At 44.4% G+C, this 18,807-nt stretch overlaps 1 protein-coding gene across 1 annotated transcript in view; it reads left to right on the top strand.

Annotated features, from left to right (window-relative positions):
- DIPK2B (divergent protein kinase domain 2B) overlaps positions 1-13,940 on the top strand; it is a 216,541-nt gene extending 202,601 nt beyond the window's left edge. Inside the window, exon 5 of the mRNA XM_069760081.1 lies at positions 13,493-13,940. Coding sequence (XP_069616182.1) covers positions 13,493-13,836 — 344 coding nt within the window. The 3' untranslated portion in view covers positions 13,837-13,940. The remainder of the gene's footprint in view (positions 1-13,492) is intronic.
- The last annotated feature ends 4,867 nt before the right edge of the window (positions 13,941-18,807 follow it).

The following is an 18,807-nucleotide window of genomic DNA, read 5'->3' as shown; positions in this document are numbered from 1 at the left end:
AGTTACCCGATGTTTACCCTGGTTACCAGTGAAGACATCGCTGAATCGGTGTCACACACGCCGATTCAGCGATGTCTGCGGGGAGTCCAGCGACCAAATAAAGTTCTGGACTTTCTTCCCCGACCAGCGACAGCACAGCAGGGGCCTGATCGCTGCTGCCTGTCACACTGGACGATATCGCTAGCCAGGACGCTGCAACGTCACGGATCGCTAGCGATATCGTCTAGTGTGACGGTACGTTAAGATGGTCCATTTGGTACCCTTGTCTAAATTGCCTTCCTCCTCTGATTTGGTGCCATTGTTTTTCCAGCATGTGGTTCGTTTGCATGGCATTCCAGAGAACATCGTCTCGGACAGAGGTTCCCAGTTTGTTTCGAGGTTTTGGCGGTCCTTTTGTGCTAAGATGGGCATTGATTTGTCTTTTTCTTCGGCTTTCCATCCTCAGACTAATGGCCAAACCGAACGAACTAATCAGACTTTGGAAACATATCTGAGATGCTTTGTTTCTGCTGATCAGGATGATTGGGTGTCCTTCTTGCCTTTGGCTGAGTTCGCCCTTAATAATCGGGCCAGCTCGGCTACTTTAGTTTCTCCTTTTTTCTGTAATTCTGGTTTCCATCCTCGTTTCTCTTCAGGGCAGGTTGAGCCTTCGGACTGTCCTGGTGTGGATACGGTGGTGGACAGGTTGCAGCAGATTTGGACTCATGTGGTGGACAATTTGACATTGTCCCAGGAGAAGGCTCAACGTTTCGCTAACCGCCGGCGCTGTGTTGGTCCCCGACTTCGTGTTGGGGATTTGGTTTGGTTGTCATCTCGTCATGTTCCTATGAAGGTTTCCTCTCCTAAGTTTAAGCCTCGTTTCATTGGGCCATATAAGATTTCTGAAGTTCTTAATCCTGTGTCATTTCGTTTGGTCCTTCATTTGCCATCAATAATGTTTTCCATAGGTCGCTGTTGCGGAGATACGTGGCGCCTATGGTTCCCTCCGTTGATCCTCCTGCCCCGGTGTTGGTCGAGGGGGAGTTGGAGTATGTGGTGGAGAAGATTTTGGATTCTCGTGTTTCGAGATGGAAACTCCAGTACCTGGTCAAGTGGAAGGGTTATGGTCAGGAAGATAATTCCTGGGTTTTTGCCTCTGATGTTCATGCTGCCGATCTAGTTCGTGCCTTTCATTTGGCTCGTCCTGATCGGCCTGGGGGCTCTGGTGAGGGTTCGGTGACCCCTCCTCAAGGGGGGGGTACTGTTGTGAATTCTGTTGTCGAACTCCCTCCTGTGGTCGTGAATGGTACTTCGGCGAGTTCTGTCCATGGACTCCTCTGGTGGCTGTGAGTGAAGCTGCTGCTTCTGAGGTTCCTTACACAGGTGACGTGGTTTATCCTTTGGTTGGCTGCTCTATTTAACTCCACTCAGATCGTTACTCCATGCCAGCTGTCAATGTTCCTGCATTGGTTCAGTTCGCTCTTGGATCTTTCTGGTGACCTGTCTTCTCCAGCAGAAGCTAAGTTCCTGATAGTTATTATTTGTTCATTGTTTCCTTGTCCAGCTGGTTATCATGATTTTGTCTTGCTTGCTGGAAGCTCTGGGATGCAGAGTGGCATCTCCGCACCGTTAGTCGGTGCGGAGGTCTTTTTGCACACTCTGCGTGGTCTTTTGTAGTTTTTTGTGCTGACCGCAAAGATACTTTTCCTATCCTCTGTCTGTTTAGTAAGTCTGGCCTCCCTTTGCTGAAACCTGTTTCATTTCTGCGTTTGTGACTTTCATCTTTACTCACAGTCAATATATGTGGGGGGCTGCCTTTTCCTTTGGGGAATTTCTCTGAGGCAAGGTAGGTTTTATTTTCTATCTCTAGGGCTAGCTAGCTCTTAGGCTGTGAAGAGGCGTCTAGGGAGAGTCAGGAACGCTCCACGGCTATTTCTAGTTGTTGTGATAGGATTAGGGCCTGCGGTCAGCAGAGTTCCCACATCCCAGAGCTTGTCCTGTGTGAGTTTAACTATTTTTTTTTTAGCAGATTTTGGATTTTTTTTTACCACTTAGATAAAAAAGAACCTAGACATGTTTGGGGTCTATGAACTCATAATGACCTGGAAAATCATAATGGCAGGTAAGTTTTAGAAATTTAGTGAACCTAGTAAAAAAGCCAAACAAAAAACAAGTGTTGGATTGCACTTTTTTTTACAACTTCACCGCAGTTGGAATGTTGTTTCCCGTTTTCTAGTACACGACATGGTAAAACCAATGGTGTCGATCAAAAGTACAACTCGTCCCACAAAAAACAAGCCCTCACATGGCCATATTGGCGAAAAATAAAAAAGTTATGGCTCTGAGAAGAAGGGGAGCGAAAAATGAAAACGCAAAACTTAAAAAGCTCCGGGGGTTAAGGGGTTAATAAATATGCAAAAAATTCTACATTTCTGTTTTTTTTCCAGTCAAGATGGGGTGCAGAGTGTATATTAATGAGGAAAAAAATGAACTTTTTTGAATTTACCTAATGGCTGCAAGGAAGCAGAGTGAATAATTTAAAGGGGTCTGAATACTTTCCGTACCCACTGTACATGGCTGTATTTGGTAACCCCCGGTTGCATATTATGTGATGCTGATGTTGGCATGCTGGGTTCTGAAGGACTTGTTGGGTAAGGAGACATCTGAAATTTGCACTCTGAAGTGTATCAGTGTGTCAGATGATATGGAAAGCATTTGAGCCTTTATATGGCAGTATCTTCTGCTGGGATCAGAACATTTTTTTACATCTGGCTTCTTTGAGATGATTCAAGTGATAAAAAGATATTGAGGGGAGACTTTTGATATACCTCATAATGATTATGCAGTCTATCATATATAGCCTTCCAAGATTCTAGATTACCAAGTTGATCTGTGTCAAAAATGTGGACTCTAAAGAAGTCCCAATATTGAAGCAGCAATAAAAGTTTCAGACTTAAGGTACCTTCACACTAAGCGACGCTGCAGCGATACCGACAACGATGTCGATCGCTGCAGCGTCGCTGTTTGGTCGCTGGAGAGCTGTCACACAGACAGCTCTCCAGCGACCAACGATGCCGTTAACCAGGGTAAACATCGGGTTACTAAGCGCAGGACCGCGCTTAGTAACCCGATGTTTACCATGGTTACCATCGTAAAAGTAAAAAAAACAAACACTACATACTTACCTTCAGCTGTCTGTCCCCGGCGCTCTGCTTTCCTGCACTGACTGTGAGCACAGCGGCCGGAAAGCACAGCGGTGACGTCACCGCTCTGCTTTCCGGCTGACCGGCGCTCACGGCCAGTGCAGGAAGCAGAGCGCCGGGGACAGACAGCTGAAGGTAAGTATGTAGTTTTGTTTTTTTTACTTTTACGCTGGTAACCAGGGTAAACATCGGGTTACTAAGTGCGGCCCTGTGCTTAGTAACCCGATGTTTACCCTGGTTACCAGTGAAGACATCGCTGAATCGGCGTCACACACGCCGATTCAGCGATGTCTGCAGGGAGTTCTGCGACGAAATAAAGTTCTGGACTTTCTGCAGCGACCAACGATGGCACAGCAGGATCCTGATCGCTGCTGCGTGTCAAAGACAACGATATCGCTAGCCAGGATGCTGCAACGTCACGGATCGCTAGCGATATCGTTGTGAAGTTGTTTAGTGTGAAGGTACCTTAAGGGCTCGTGCACACAGTCCTAGATTCTCTCATCTGAGAGAATTGGGCCAATGATGCTAAATACACTCTGATCAATCTATGATCAGAGCTTGATCAGAGTGTGATCATAGTCTGATCCGATTCTCTAGGATGAGAAGATGGAGAAAACAATTTCTCCCATCATCTCCATTTTGTCAGTGTGTGGAAATTAGATGTCATCCACTTTCAGTTCAATGAATTCCATGCACTCATTGACTTGCATGGCCGACTGAGATCTGATCATCGGAAGAAACCTGGGCATGCATTGATATTTTCCTCTGACGGGCTCTTCGGAGGAGAAAATCGGACATGTGCATGGCCCCATAGACTAACATTGGTCCTGTTGCGATCCGATGTTATGTCGGATTGCACTCGGATCAATAATATGATTTTCTTAACCTTTAAGCCCTAAAAGTTGGCAAATAATCTGGGATATTGCAGGGTTCTGTCAGGAAAGAAGATGTTATTTTTAACCCTTTACTGCCATTGAACGGGATTGTACGTCCAATGGCAGCAACCCCACTTTGATGTGGGCTCTGGTGGTGAGCCCGGAACAAAGTCGGGACATGTCAGCTGTTTTGAACAATAAAAAAAAAATCAAACATGCACATATTTGGTATCCCTGCATTCAAAATCACCCGACATATTAATAAAGAAAAAGGATTAACATGATCGCTAAATGGCATAGTGAGAAAAAAATCAAAACATCAGAATTACTTTTTTTGGTCGCCACAACATTGCATTAAAATGTAATAACGGGTGATCAAAAGAACGTATCTGCACAAAAATGGCATCATTAAAAATGTCAGCTCGGAGCGCAAAAAATAAGCCCTCACCCAACCCCAGATCATGAAAATTAGAGAAGCTACGTGTATCGGATAATTGCACAATTTTTTTTTTTTTTTTTAGCAAATTTTGGAATTTTTTTTACCACTTACATAAAAAAGAACCTAGACATGTTTGGGGTCTATGAACTCGTAATGACATGGAAAATCACAATGGCAGATCAGTTTTAGCATTTAGTGAACCTAGCAAAAAAGCCAAACAATAAACAAGTGTGGGATTGCACTTTTTTGCAATTTCACCACACTTGGAATTTTTTCCCGTTTTTGAGCACACGACATGGTAAAACCAATAGTGTCATTCAAAAGCACAACTCGTCCCGCAAAAAATAAGCCCCCTTTATTTTGATGGAAAGATAAAAAAGTTATGGCTCTGGAAAGAAAGGGAGCGAAAAACTAAAACGCAAAACTGAAAAAAGCTCCGGTCATAAAGGGGTTAAGATGACTCTTCCCTAAATGAATAGTTGAAATGAGTTTATGTTCTGGAGAGCTGACTCATTTAATTTCAATCATATTCTGGCTTGGCTAGATGGAACTAGATTTTTTGGGTATCTTTAGTTCAAAAATTATAGTACATTAACCCACTGCTGACTTACCTTAACCAATTTTTTTTTGTGCTTTTGTTTTCTCCTACTCTTTTTCTCAAACCCTTAACTTTTTCAAATATCTGTAATCATATCTGCAATAAGAGTTTGTTTTCTGTGGGACAAGTTTTGAATTACGCCAATCACTTTATCATATAATGTACTGAAAAAATAAAATGTAAGGTCAAATAGTGGATAAAATGACCTGAGTACTAAAATCTGCTGGTCAGTATAGCAACAGTGGTACAAAAGCATTAAGCTACTTACTGGTAGCGGCATTTCTCGGAGGCCCATGACAGCACGACGAGAGAGGGGATCCGCCCATTAGGAACAGGAAACCTACAGATACAAAAAGGGCGGCACCTCTCCCTTGCCTCAGTTGTATTTCAGAGTCTTGAGAGGACTACCGCGGTTAGTGGCACAAAAATATACACTATATACAGATTATATACAAAATCTCAGCCATATATTTGGAACTGGGTATCATATGTGAGATATATACATTTATAGGAAGTGCAACCCCCACGTGAATAGGGAGGGAACTAAGGGTGCTGTCATGGGCCTCCGAGAAATGCCGCTACCAGTAAGTAGCTTAATGCTTTACTCGGACTCCCATGACAGCACGACGAGAGAATTACAGAGATGTAAGGTACCTTAGGGAGGGACTATGGCCTGTAGCACCCTTAAACCGAATGTGAGATCAGAGGAAGCCCCCAAATCCAACCTATAGTGTTTAAAGAAGGTGGACGGGGATGACCATGTGGCCGCCTTACATATCTGGTCGATTGATACTCCAGATTTTTCCGCCCAGGATGTAGCCATGGCCCTGGTGGAATGCGCCCTCAGATTCTGCGGAGCCGGACCCCCACCTGCAGTATAAGCCAAAGAGATAGCCTCCCTAATCCACTTTGCTAGCGTGTACTTTGATACCCTGAGTCCCTTTCTAGGATTTTGGAAAGATAAAAATAACGCATCATCTTTCTTCCATGTGTCAGTAACAGAGATGTATTCTAGCAGGCATCTCCTAACGTCTAATGTATGGAGTAGTTCTTCCTTAGGGTTAGCAGGATTGGGAAGGAAGGATGGTAAAATTATCAAAGAAGCTTTATTGGCAGGACCAAATACACATCAGTTTTGCCAAAGCAAGTGTATAGAGGCAATAGGGATAGGGACTGTGGGGATGTTGGGTAGGAGCTGTAGGGGAGGTGGATGGGGCAGATCTAGGGTGGGGGCTATAATCCATGGCATAGGGGAGGTGGATGGGGCAGGTCCATTGTGGGGGCTATAGTCCATGGCATAGGGGAGGTGGATGGGGCAGATCCAGGGTGGGGGCTATAGTCCATGGCATAGGGGAGGTGGATGGGGCAGGTCCAGGTTGGGGGCTATAGTCCATGGCATCATAGTTCTCTTTCTCGCAGTCTATGACATTCGCTCACATACCGCGCTGCTATCTCCACTGCTCTCTCTTCTTCTCCCAGCAAGATATATGTTTTCTCTTCCTCCTTCATGGTGATGAAGTCTGGGAAGAGATGTGAGAGTCTCCTGAAGTGAGTGTCCCTCACTGCTGAGTATTTGGAGCAGTGTAGCAGGAAGTGGGTTTCGTCCTCTATGGCCTCCTGATCGCAGTGTTGGCACAGTCTTTCCTCCCTGGGCTTGTAGCTCTGCCTGTGTCGGCCACATTCGATGGCCAGACTGTGGGCACTGAGTCTATATCGGCTCAGGATCTGGCGGTCTCTGGGGTCCGGGAGTTTCTCCAGATATGGGGCCAGTCTGTAGTCTCTCTGTAGGCTCCGGTACATGGTCAGTTTCTGTGAGCTGATGATATTCTTCCAGTCACTGACATACCTCTCCTGGCCTTCATCTGCCATCTTCCTAATTCCGGCTTTTGTCAGGTTGTTGTGATTGGTGTTCTGCTCCGGTTGGGTTTGGCTGGGCTGTTCCGGGGGTTCTGGTTTTTCTGTTTCACCTTCATGTATCAGGGCTTTATGGTGATGGGAGCTTGGATTGCTCCTATGCAGGTGAGCCCGGAATGACAGCGCCCTCTTTAGAACTGTTAGGTGTAGAGGGAATCTGCCCAGCTCGGCCCGACAAGCACTGTTGGAGGTGCTCCGATGGACCTGGAGAAGGTGCTTGCAGAATTCCAGGTGGAATATTTCTGTTGGACTGGAATCCCACTTTGACCAGTCTGGGTAGGTGTGAGGACCCCAGACTTCGCTGCCATACAGGAGGATTGGGGCGATGATGGAGTCGAAGATTTTTAGCCAGACCCTCACTGGTGGCTTCAGATGGTAGAGTGTCCTTCGGATGGCATAGAAGGTTTTGCAGGCCTTGTCTTTCAGGGTCTCTATGGCTTGTTTGAAGCTCCCTGACTGGTGAATCTCTAGGCCCAGGTAGGTATATTTGTCCGTTCCTGTGAGGTCGCAGTTGTTGAGGATAAATGATGGGTGTTGGTCTGATCTTCTCTTTCTCCTCTGGAACACCATGTTGTTGGTTTTCTTTAGGTTGACCGGTAGGGCCCAGGTGGAGCTGAATTTCTCTAGGATTTTCAGGTTGTCCTGGAGGCCTTTCTCGGTTGGTGACAGCAGCAGCAGGTCATCTGCATACAGCAGGAATTTCACCTGGGCGTCGTGGAGGGTGAGACCTGGTGCTGAGGAGGATTCCAGGGCGGTAGCCAGCTCGTTGATGTAGATGTTGAAGAGCGTTGGGCTTAGGCTGCAGCCTTGTCTTACTCCGCGGCTCTGCTGGAAAAAAGCCGTTCTTTTGCCGCTCACACTCACGCTGCAGCTGTTCTCGGTGTAGGAGCTTTTGATGACATCGTAGGTCTTTCCTCCTATTCCACTCTCCAGCAGTTTCAGGAATAAGCCCGGGTGCCACACTGAATCAAAGGCCTTTTTAAAGTCCACAAAGCAGGCGTATATCTTCCCATTCTTTGTATTGTAGACGTGTCTCTGAATGAGGCTGTGCAGAGTATAGATGTGGTCAGTGGTGCGGTGGTTCGGCATGAACCCTGCTTGGCTCTTGCTGAGGACGTTGTGCTCGGTGAGGAAGGTGAGGATCCTCTTGTTCAGGATACTGTTGAACAGTTTTCCCAGGTTGCTGCTGACGCATATGCCTCTGTAGTTGGCTGGGTCATACCTGTCCCCACTCTTGTGGATGGGTGTGATGAGGCCTTGGTTCCAGGTACGAGGGAAGTAGCCGGCACTCCTGCGACCTGTGAAACCGTGATGACACTTTTGGTAAATAGGCCGGGTCCGGTCTGAGGATTACTCTATCTAGCAGAAACTCTGTATAAGGGGAAACCCTGGAGAGAGCTTGTATGTCTCCTACTCTACGGGCAGATGTAATTGCTACCAGAAATGCTGTCTTAAGGGATAAGTCCTTAATTGAAGCTGATTGTAATGGTTCAAACGGCTCTCTAGTCAATGCTGACAGGACTAGGTTGAGATCCCAAGGCATAGATCTATCTTTATGTATGGGTCTAGACCTACTAGATGCTTTAATGAACCTTGAGATCCAATAATTATTGGCGATGTTACAGGAAAATAGAGCCCCTAGGGCCGAGACCTGTACCTTTAGAGTACTAGTGGATAGACCTAGCTCTAAGCCTTTTTGCAGGAATTCTAAGATTTGCTTTATAGGTATTCCCTCTTCTAAATTGAAATCAGAAAAGGCCAGAAACTTCCGCCAGGTCCTAGCGTAGATTGTTGTGGTTATTTGCTTCCTACTTTTCATAAGGGTCTCAATTAAACTCGGGGAGAACCCTTTGTTTTTTAGTAACGCCCTTTCAAAATCCATGCCGTTAAATGAAGATTCTTTACTTGCGGATGACTGATCGGACCCTGGTAGAGCAAATCTGGAATCTCCGGAAGTACCCAGGGATCCTCCACTGACATGATCCTGAGCCAAGTGAATCAGGCCCTTCTGGGCCAGAATGGGGCAATCAATATAACTCTGGCTCGATCTTCTCTTATCTTCCTGACTACTAAGGGTATCAGGCCTAGTGGAGGAAACGTATAAGCCAGCTGAAAATCCCAATTGATCAGAAAGGCGTCTACCGCCAGAGGATTCTCCCTGGGATTTAGGGAACAGAATTTTATTGTCTCCCGGTTGTCCCTGGTGGCAAATAAATCTACTTCTGGATGTCCCCATTTGTGGACAATCTGATCGAACACGCGATTGTTTAGGGACCACTCCCCTTGCCTCAAGGTGTTGCGGCTTAGAAAGTCCGCTTTGACATTTTCTTTTCCTCTTATGTGTAGAGCGGTTAAGGATAAGAAATGATTTTCCGCTGTCTGGAACAGACGATCCGCCACTCTCATCAGTGATTCGGAATGAGTTCCACCCTGATGATTTATGTATGCGACCGCCACCTGGTTGTCCAAGAGGATCTTGACCTGATGACCCTGCAGATATATGAGGAATTTTTTCACTGAAAGTTCTACTGCCATTAACTCTTTCTGGTTGGAGGAGGCTGATGTTAGGGGAGGGGGCCATAGACCCTGAACCATCATGTCATCCATGTGTGCTCCCCAACCCCAAGGGCTAGCATCTGTTGTTACAATACGTGTTACCTGTGACACCCAGGGAACTCCCGCCGATAAGTTTTCATTGTCTAGCCACCACCTAAGAGATGTAAGCGCTTTTGGACCTAAAGTAATCTGACTCTGCAGGGACCCATGTAGAATTCTATCATTAACCAGCACCTCGGATTGTAACGGTCTGGTGTGGAATTGGGTCGAAGGGACAGCGGGAATGCAAGAGGTTAAAGAACCCAATAGTGACATAGCCTGTCTAAGGGTCATGGATGGTTTATCAATTGCCTTAGACACCTGTAGCTGGATATGTAATAATTTGTCGGGTGGAAGACAACACTGTTGGGATTCTGAGTTTAACAACAGTCCTAAGAATCTTTGTATTTTTTGGGGCTGTAAACGAGATTTCTCAATTTATGATCCACCCCAGACGCTCAAGTTTGGATGTGGCTGTTTCTAGTTGAGACAGGCAATGGTCTGCTGAGCTCCCTACTATAAGGAAATCATCCAAGTAGGGAATGATCAGGATGTCGGGCTCTCGTAAGTGCGCCATGACCTCGGCCACTAGTTTTGTAAACACTCTAGGAGCCGCTGATAAGCCAAAGGGAAGAGCTCTGAACTGGAAATGGCGAATCTGACCCCCCATTGACACAGCTACTCTCAGGAATCTCTGGAAATCTTCATGTATCGGAACATGATAGTATGCGTCTTTAAGATCTACAACTACCATGAAACAGTGATTAAACAACATTTTTATTGCCGAATTAATTGTTTCCATTTTGAACGATTCATTAACCAGGAACTCATTAAGACATTTGAGATTTATGATCGCTCTAAAAGATCTGTCTGGCTTCTTGATCAGAAAAAGGGGGGAATAAAATCCCCTTCCTCTTTCTGATTCTGGAATTTCCATCAATAAGTTTTTGGAGCATAAGTTCATGACCTCTGCTTCTAGAGCTGCTTGCTCAAGGGGGGAGGAACGTAAAGGGGTTAATTTAAATTTTTCTCGAGGCCAGTGATTGAAGTCCAGCCTTAGACCTTTAGTAATAATGCTTCTGACCCATTTACTGTTCGTAATGTCAAGCCACGCTGAGGAGAATGCTGACAGTCTACCCCCCACAGGGATCGCTAGTCATTGGTCCGTTTTTTTCTGATCTTTTGAGGAACGGCGAAACATGTAGCCCGTACCTCTACCGCGTCTGTCTTCCCATCTGAAGCTTTCCCTAGTGGGAGAGGACCCGCGTTTCTTCCCGCGACCAAACCTCCTTCGATTGAAGGGTCGGCGGTAGGATGCTGAATACAGACTGGGAAACTTCTTTTTGTCATCCCCTGCTTTTTCCAGCAATTCATCCAGCGTTGGACCAAAGAGATGTCCTTCACACGGAATGTGCAGAGTTTAGTTCTGGACTGAATGTCACCTGACCAGCACTTTAACCATAAGGCTCTGCGAGCCGCGTTAGATAGTCCTGCCGCTCTAGCCGCCATTTTGACAGAGTCCACAGATGTGTCCGATAGGAACACCGCAGCATTCTGAATTGTTGGTAGAGCTTTCAGAATAGAATCTCTGGATGCACGTTCCTTAAGCTGAGACTCTAATTGATCTAGCCAGACCATTAATGACCTGGCTGTGCATGTTGCGGCCACGGCTGGTCTGAGGGATCCTGCCGCCATCTCCCTGGTACCTTTAAGGAAGATATCTGCCTTCCTGTCCAGAGGATCTTTGAGGGACCCCATATCCTCAAAGGGTAATGAGGCTTTCTTTGACGCTTTTGCTACTGCCGCGTCGAACTTAGGGGCTTTATCCCACGTATCCACCACCGGATCATCAAAGGGATACCTGCGTTTTAAAGCTGGCGGTAAGGCCCCCTTTTTTTCCATTCTCGGAGGATCAAGTCTTGGATCTTCTCGTTTACCGGAAAAGATCTATGTTTTTTACGATCTAATCCACTAAACATCAACTCCTGTTTTGAGAGCTGTGATTTGGGTTCCTCTATACCCATCGTGCCTCTAACTGACTTGACCACCTTGTCAATCTTATCCAAGGGTAGACAAAATCGTCCAGACTCCTCATCCGATGAAGAGGAGAAAGGACTAGAGAGATAGGTACTTTCCTCTCTTTCCTCTTCTGAAGAATTAGAGTCCAGAGGGGTCCTATGCTTCGAGCCTTCCGCTTGGGATAGGGACCGTAATGATTCCTTTACTTCTAGCCGGATCATTTCCTTTAAGTTTGCCGCACTCACGGACTCTTCTGCTACCTAGGGGAGGACAATATAGGTGATAACCACTATCTGACCTAAAGTCACTTCCACCCAACCACTCCTGTAGACCTCACCGTCTGTTGTATACAGGGGGCACATAATTTTTTGGAACAAGAGTCAGGTAAGGGGACTCCACAGAGGGCACACTCCTTATGTTTTGACTTGTCCGTACTCTTCTTCCCCTGGAAAGATAAAGTATAAGGGGCCCGCATCACAGAGTGAACTTTCACGTAGATCACTTACCCGTGCGCCAAAGTCAAGTACCGGAATCCGAGGGGGTTCTTTCCTAGTCGAAGCTCTGGATCCCTGCTCGGATGAGTTTTTACGACTGGGCTGGTCGCCTCTATCTTTCTGCTTGGGCTTCTGACGCACCTCGTCTAACAGCTGCTGCTGCTGCTCACCACCACTCTCCATGACGAATTGTGACCAAAAGCAGGGTTCTATCATTGTAACCCGCTTAAATCCCCCTTGGATCCGGTCGGCAGATAGGCCAGCGCTGTACCTATTGGCTCCGGACACAGCAGGGAGGGCAGGAGGACTAGCGGACGAACCGGCGTTCAGATGCGATGGGCGCCGCCATCTTGGACCGACCGCGCATGCACAGACGTCCGGCGACCCGGAAGCGGCTACCAGCTCCGCCCCCCTACGTCACTGCACCCGGAAACGCTCCAGCACACGCTGAGAGCGGTGCAGGATGCCGGGGATGGATCGGCAGCGCTCCGGGACTCACCCACACACCTGAGCACCCGCAGCCGCGCCGCTGCACCACCAATGGGAGATACTTACCTGCGCTGACGCTGATGGAGGCAGGAAATCCTCCGGACTCCGCTCCCTGCTGCGAACGCCACCGCGTGCAATCCAGCATTGACCACCGTGGCGTCTCCAGGGATCTCCGCACCGACCGAGGTAGGAGACCCCCCCGCTACCGTAATCAGCCGGCCGGCCTGGGCTCCTTCTGTAGGCACCCATCCCTTCAGGAACAGGAAACCAACTGAGGCAAGGGAGAGGTGCCGCCCTTTTTGTATCTGTAGGTTTCCTGTTCCTAATGGGCGGATCCCCTCTCTCGTCGTGCTGTCATGGGAGTCCGAGTAAATTTGCATGTATATTTTTAAATCTTACTTTTTAAAAAAAACGAATTATTTTAATAAAAAATACAGTTGGTTTGTGATGCTTTCTGAGACCCAAACATTTTTACTTCTCAGTTGAAGGAGTTGTGTGAGAGCTAGCTTGTTTGTAGATTATTTTTTATTTTAGTTTTACAATGTTCACCATACAGAATAAATAATTTTTGGACCAAATGTTTTACACATGCAAAATATCAAATATGCTTTTGTATTTTATATTTATAGAATACAAAAGGGAGTATCGTAATTCAAATTCTTGTTTTTATTTTTAAAATACTCTTTACTTTTTTGAGGGAGGAAGATATATTTCTTCTAAAAGTAAAACTGTAACTTTAATAGTTTAATAACAGTATACTTTAAATTATGGATTTGTTTTAATAATAACAGTATACTTTAAATTATGAATTTGTTTTAATTGCTCTTTTTGCTTGTGAGTGACTGATGTTTTATATTCAAGATCTCAACCTTCTTTTTTAATTGCAGAAAAATCAATGTATGAAAAGAACAATGAAGAAACTGATATTTTCAGCTGCCTATCCTCTGATTGCCCACCAACGCTTTCATCTTGTGCCAATATTACGGAGAAACAGAACGTTATTCTGTTATGTAAAGATCTGTTACCTTACTTAACAGCAGAAAAGTTTCCTAATTCCACTCAGGAGAAAATTGATAAGCTTCTTAAAGACTGCTCAAAAAAGATTATTAATGACCTGGAGGCACGTAAATTTATTAATGAACTAATGGCGATCTTGAGACCTTGGAGGACATGTGATGCCAGATTTGCATACAGATATCCAGATTGTAAATATATAAGTCTGATGGGATGACATTAGTAATGGTGGATAAATTCTACTATCTACTATGTTAGTAAAATGGCTTATTATTGCAGAATATAGATGCTACAAGCTTATGTTACTTTACAATGTTTCTACAAGAGTTAATATACAGTTGTTCAGTCAAGATACATTTTGCAAAAGTGTCCTTGAGATAATATGTCTATCCTTGGTCAATATAGTAAAAAAAATATACTGTAATGTACAATCTGTTTAGATCCCATTTGTAACCAGAAAACAGATGTAGCAGGTCATGGTCTTCAGTCCTGTAAAACGAGAAAAAAACAAAAAACACCATACAAACACTAATAGGAAGGACAAAATGTGATTTGGTCTAGGACTTAATCTTTCAGCCTTGTGTGGATTATTCTTTATTTAAATTTTTATCATGTAACATTCAAAAGGGTTTATATCTAGGATAAATGGAACTAAAGGGGTATTTCAATATTGGCATGATATCTCATAAATGTCTAATTTATGCACCTCTAGGACCCACTGCTTTCTGGACAACTGGGGTCATCTTGTGCCTCCGGGAATGTAGTTGCGGAGTTTGAGAAATCAGTTGTTCTTGATACATCCCTCACCGTTAAAATTGTAACACACAAGAAGGAAAAGTCATGGAATTATGGAAATCACAGGATTGATAGACATGTTAATGATATGCAAATGATGAAAAAAATAGAAATATCTCGATTTATTCAGAGTTGAATATGAGCGCAGTGTGCAAAAATACCCGCACTTACCCATGTTGGCTGCTATCAATTTGGTCATTAATGTTGGAGGATGCAGAAAAGATGTATGGAAGGAAGGAATGTGGCACTCTAGGGGTGCTTTGTTGGTGACAATGTGTTGATTTATACAGAATTGAAGGCACAATTGACCAGCATGGCTACCACAGTATTTCGTTGTGTCATAACATTGCATCCCTCGGTCCTTAGTTGGGCGTTTGTTTTTCAACAGGAGAAAGACTTAAAACACAACTCCAGGCTGTGTAGAATATAGATTAAACCCTTAACACCCGGAGGTATTTTAGTTTTTGCATTTTCATTTTTTGCCCTTCTTCCCAGAGCCATAACTTTTTTATTTTTCCGTCAATATGGCCTTGTGACGGCTTGTTTTTGCGTGACGAGTTGCACTTTTGAACGACCCATTGGTTTTACCATGTTGTGTACTAGAAAACGGGTAAAAAAAAATTCCAAGTGCAGTGAAAATGTAAAAAGAGTGCAATCCCACACTTGTTTTTTGTTTGACTTTTTTACTAGGTTCACTAAATGCTAAAACTGACCTGCCATTATGATTCTCCACGTCATTACAAGTTCATAGACACCAAACATGTCTAGGTTCTTATCTATGTAGGTGGTGAAAAAAAATTCCAAACTTTGTTGAAAAAAAAAAAATTGCACCATCTTCCGATACCCGTAGCGTCTCCATTTTTCGTGATCCGTGGCTGGTTGAGGGCTTATTTTTTGCACGCTGAGCTGATGTTTTGGTGCACATACAATCTTTTGATCACCCCTTATTGCATTTTAATGCAATGGTCGCGGCGACCAAAAAAAAGTAATTATGGCGTTCTGACTTTTTTTCTCACTACGTCGTTTCGCGATCAGGTTAGTCCTTTTTTTAATTGATAGATCGGGTGATTCTGAATGCGGCGATACCATATATGTGTATGCTTGATTTTTTTTATAGTTTTATTTTGAATGGGGCGAAAGGGGGGTGATTTGAACTTTTATATACACTGCTCAAAAAATAAAGGGAACACTTAACCCATTATCTACCAATATCCTTTTCTTGGGACGCCTAATCTTTAGCTTCTAGCAAGTAAGATTTTTATAATTTTTATAATTAGGTCCAATTTTTTGTGTTGTTTGTAAAATGAATGTTTTCAAAATAGGAAATCATGTAATTGTCATTTTTAATTGAATATTGGGACGCCCTTTTCAGAAAAATCCGTACTTGAAAAATTTTTGCAAATTATGTTTCTGATTCATTAGGACCCCAATCATTAAAAATCTGTCATTAAAAAAATAGAAATGAAAATTCCTAATTTGGCAAGTAAAGGGTTAAACAACAGAATATAACTCCAAGTAAATCAAACTTCTGTGAAATCAAACTGTCCACTTAGGAAGCAACATTGTTTGACAATCAATTTCACATGCTGATGTGCAAATGGAATACACAACAGATGAAACTTATTGGCAATTATCAAGACACACGCAAAAAGGAATGGTTCTGCAGGTGGGGACCACATCTCAGCACCAATGCTTTTTGGCTGATGTTTTGTTCACTTTTGAATGTTGGATGTGCTTTCACACTCGTGGTAGCATGAGATGGACTCTACAACCCACACAATTGGCTCAAGTAGTGCAGCTCATCCAGGATAGCACATCATTGCGAGATGTGGCATGAAGGTTTGCTGTGTCTGTCAGCGTAGTGTCCAGAGGCTAGAGGCGCTACCAAAAGACAGGCCGGAAAACCAGGAGATGTAGAGGGGGCCATAGGAAGGTAACAACCCAGCAGCAGGACTGCTACCTCAGCCTTTGTGCAAGGAGGAACAGGAGGAGCACTGCCAGAGCCCTGCAGAATGACCTCCTGCAGGCCACAAATGTGCATGTGTCTGCACAAATGATTAGAAAACGACTCCATGAGGATGGTCTGAGTGCCCAAAGTCTACAGATCGGGGTTGTGCTCACAGCCCAACACCGTGCAGGATGCTTGGCATTTGCCACAGAGCACCATTATTGGCAAATTCGCCACTGGTGCCCTGTGCTCTTCACAGATGAAAACAGGTTCACACAGAGCACATGTGACAGCCTGGAGAAACAGTGGAGAGCTATCTGCTGCCTGCAACATCCTTCAGCATGACCGGTTGGGCAGTGGGTCAGTAATGGTGTGGGGTGGCATTTCTTTGGAGGGCCGCACAGCTCTCCATGTGCTCGCCAGCGGTAGCCTGACTACCAGTAGGTACCAAAATGAGATCCTCAGACCCCTTGTGAGACCATATGTTGGTGCGGTTGGCCCTGGGTTCCTCCTAATGCAGGACAATGACAGACCTAATGTGGCTGGAGTATGTCAGCAGTTAATGCAAGATGAAGGCATTGAAGCTATGGACTGGCCCGCCCTTTCCCCAGACCTGAATCTGATTGAACACATCTGGTACATGTCTCGCACCATCCACCACCATCATGTTGCACCACAGATGGTCCAGGAGTTGGCGAATGCTTTACTCCAGGTCTGGGAGGAGATCCTTCAGGAGACCATCCACCGCCTCATCAGGAGCATACCCAGGCATTGTAGGGAGGTCATAAATGTATGTGGAGGCCACACACACTACTGAGCATCATTTCCTTGTCTTGAGACATTTCCACTGAAGTTGGGCCAGCCTGTAATTTTAATTTCCACTTTGATTTTGAGTATCATTCCAAATCCAGACCTCCATGGGATATTAACCCCTCTACTCCCAAGGGTGGTTTGCATGTTAATGACCGGGCCAATTTTTACAATTCTGACCACTGTCCCTTTATGCGGTTATAACTCTGGAACGCTTCAACGGATCCTGGTGATTCTGACAATGTTTTCTCGTGACATATTGTACTTCATGATAGTGGTAAAACTTCTTTGATACTACCTGCGTTTATTTGTGAAAAAAACGGAAATTTGGCAAAAATGTTGAAAATTTTGCAATTTTTCAACTTTGAATTTGTATGCAATTAAATCACAGAGCTATATCACACAAAATACTTAATAAGTAACATTTCCCACAAGTCTACTTTACATCAGCACAATTTTGGAACCAAAATTTTTTTTTGTTAGGGAGTTATAAGGGTTAAAAGTTGACCAGCAATTTCTCATTTTTACAACACCATTTATTTTTAAGGGACCACATTTCATTTGAAGTCATTTTTAGGGGTTTATATGATAGAAAATAACCAAGTGTGACACCATTCTAAAAACTGCACCCCTCAAGGTACTCAAAACCACATTCATGAAGTTTATTAACTCTTCAGGTGTTTCACAGGAATTTTTGGAATGTTTAAATAAAAACGAACATTTAACTTTTTTCACAAAATTATTTCAGCTCCAATTTATTTTACCAATGGTAACAGGAGAAAATGGACCCCAAACGTTGTTGTACAATTTGTCCTGAGCACGATGATACCCCATATGTGGGGGTAAACCACTGTTTGGGCGCAAGGGAGAGCTCAGAAGGGAAGGAGCGCTGTTTGACTTTTCAATGCAAAATTGACAGGAATTGGGATGGGACGCCATGTTGCGTTTGGAGTGCCACTGATGTGCCTATACATTGAAACTCCCACAAGTGACACCATTTGGGAAAGCAGACCCCCTAAGGAACTTATCTAGATGTGTGGTGAGCACTTTGACCCATTAAGTGATTCACAGAAGTTTATAATGCAGAGCCGTAAAAATAAAAAATCATATTTTTTCACAAAAACGATTTTTTGCCCCCAATTTTTTATTTTCCCAAGGGTAAGAGAAGAAATTGGACCCCAAATGTTGTTGTACAATTTGTCCTGAGTACGCTGATACCCCATATGTGGGGGTAAACCACTGTTTGGGCGCAAGGGAGAGCTCAGAAGGGAAGGAGCGCCATTCGACTTTTCAATGCAAAATTGACAGGAATTGAGATGGGACGCCATGTTGCTTTTGGAGAGCCACTGATGTGCCTAAACATTGAAAACCCTCACAAGTGACTCCATTTTGGAAAGTAGACCCCCTAAGGAACTAATCTAGATGTGTTGTGAGAGCTTTGAACCCCCAAGTGTTTAAATACAGTTTATAACGCAGAGCCGTGAAAATAAAAACTTTTTTTTCCCACAAAAATTATTTTTTAGCCCCAGTTTTGTATTTTCCCAAGGTTAACAGGAGAAATTGGACCCCAAAAGTTGTTTTCCAATTTGTCCTGAGTACGCTGATACCCCATATGTGGGGAGAACCACCGTTTCG

This window comes from Ranitomeya imitator, chromosome 3 (assembly GCF_032444005.1).
Source record: "Ranitomeya imitator isolate aRanImi1 chromosome 3, aRanImi1.pri, whole genome shotgun sequence".
Classification (NCBI taxonomy): domain Eukaryota; kingdom Metazoa; phylum Chordata; class Amphibia; order Anura; family Dendrobatidae; genus Ranitomeya; species Ranitomeya imitator.
This window is presented reverse-complemented; position numbering and strand designations above follow the sequence as displayed.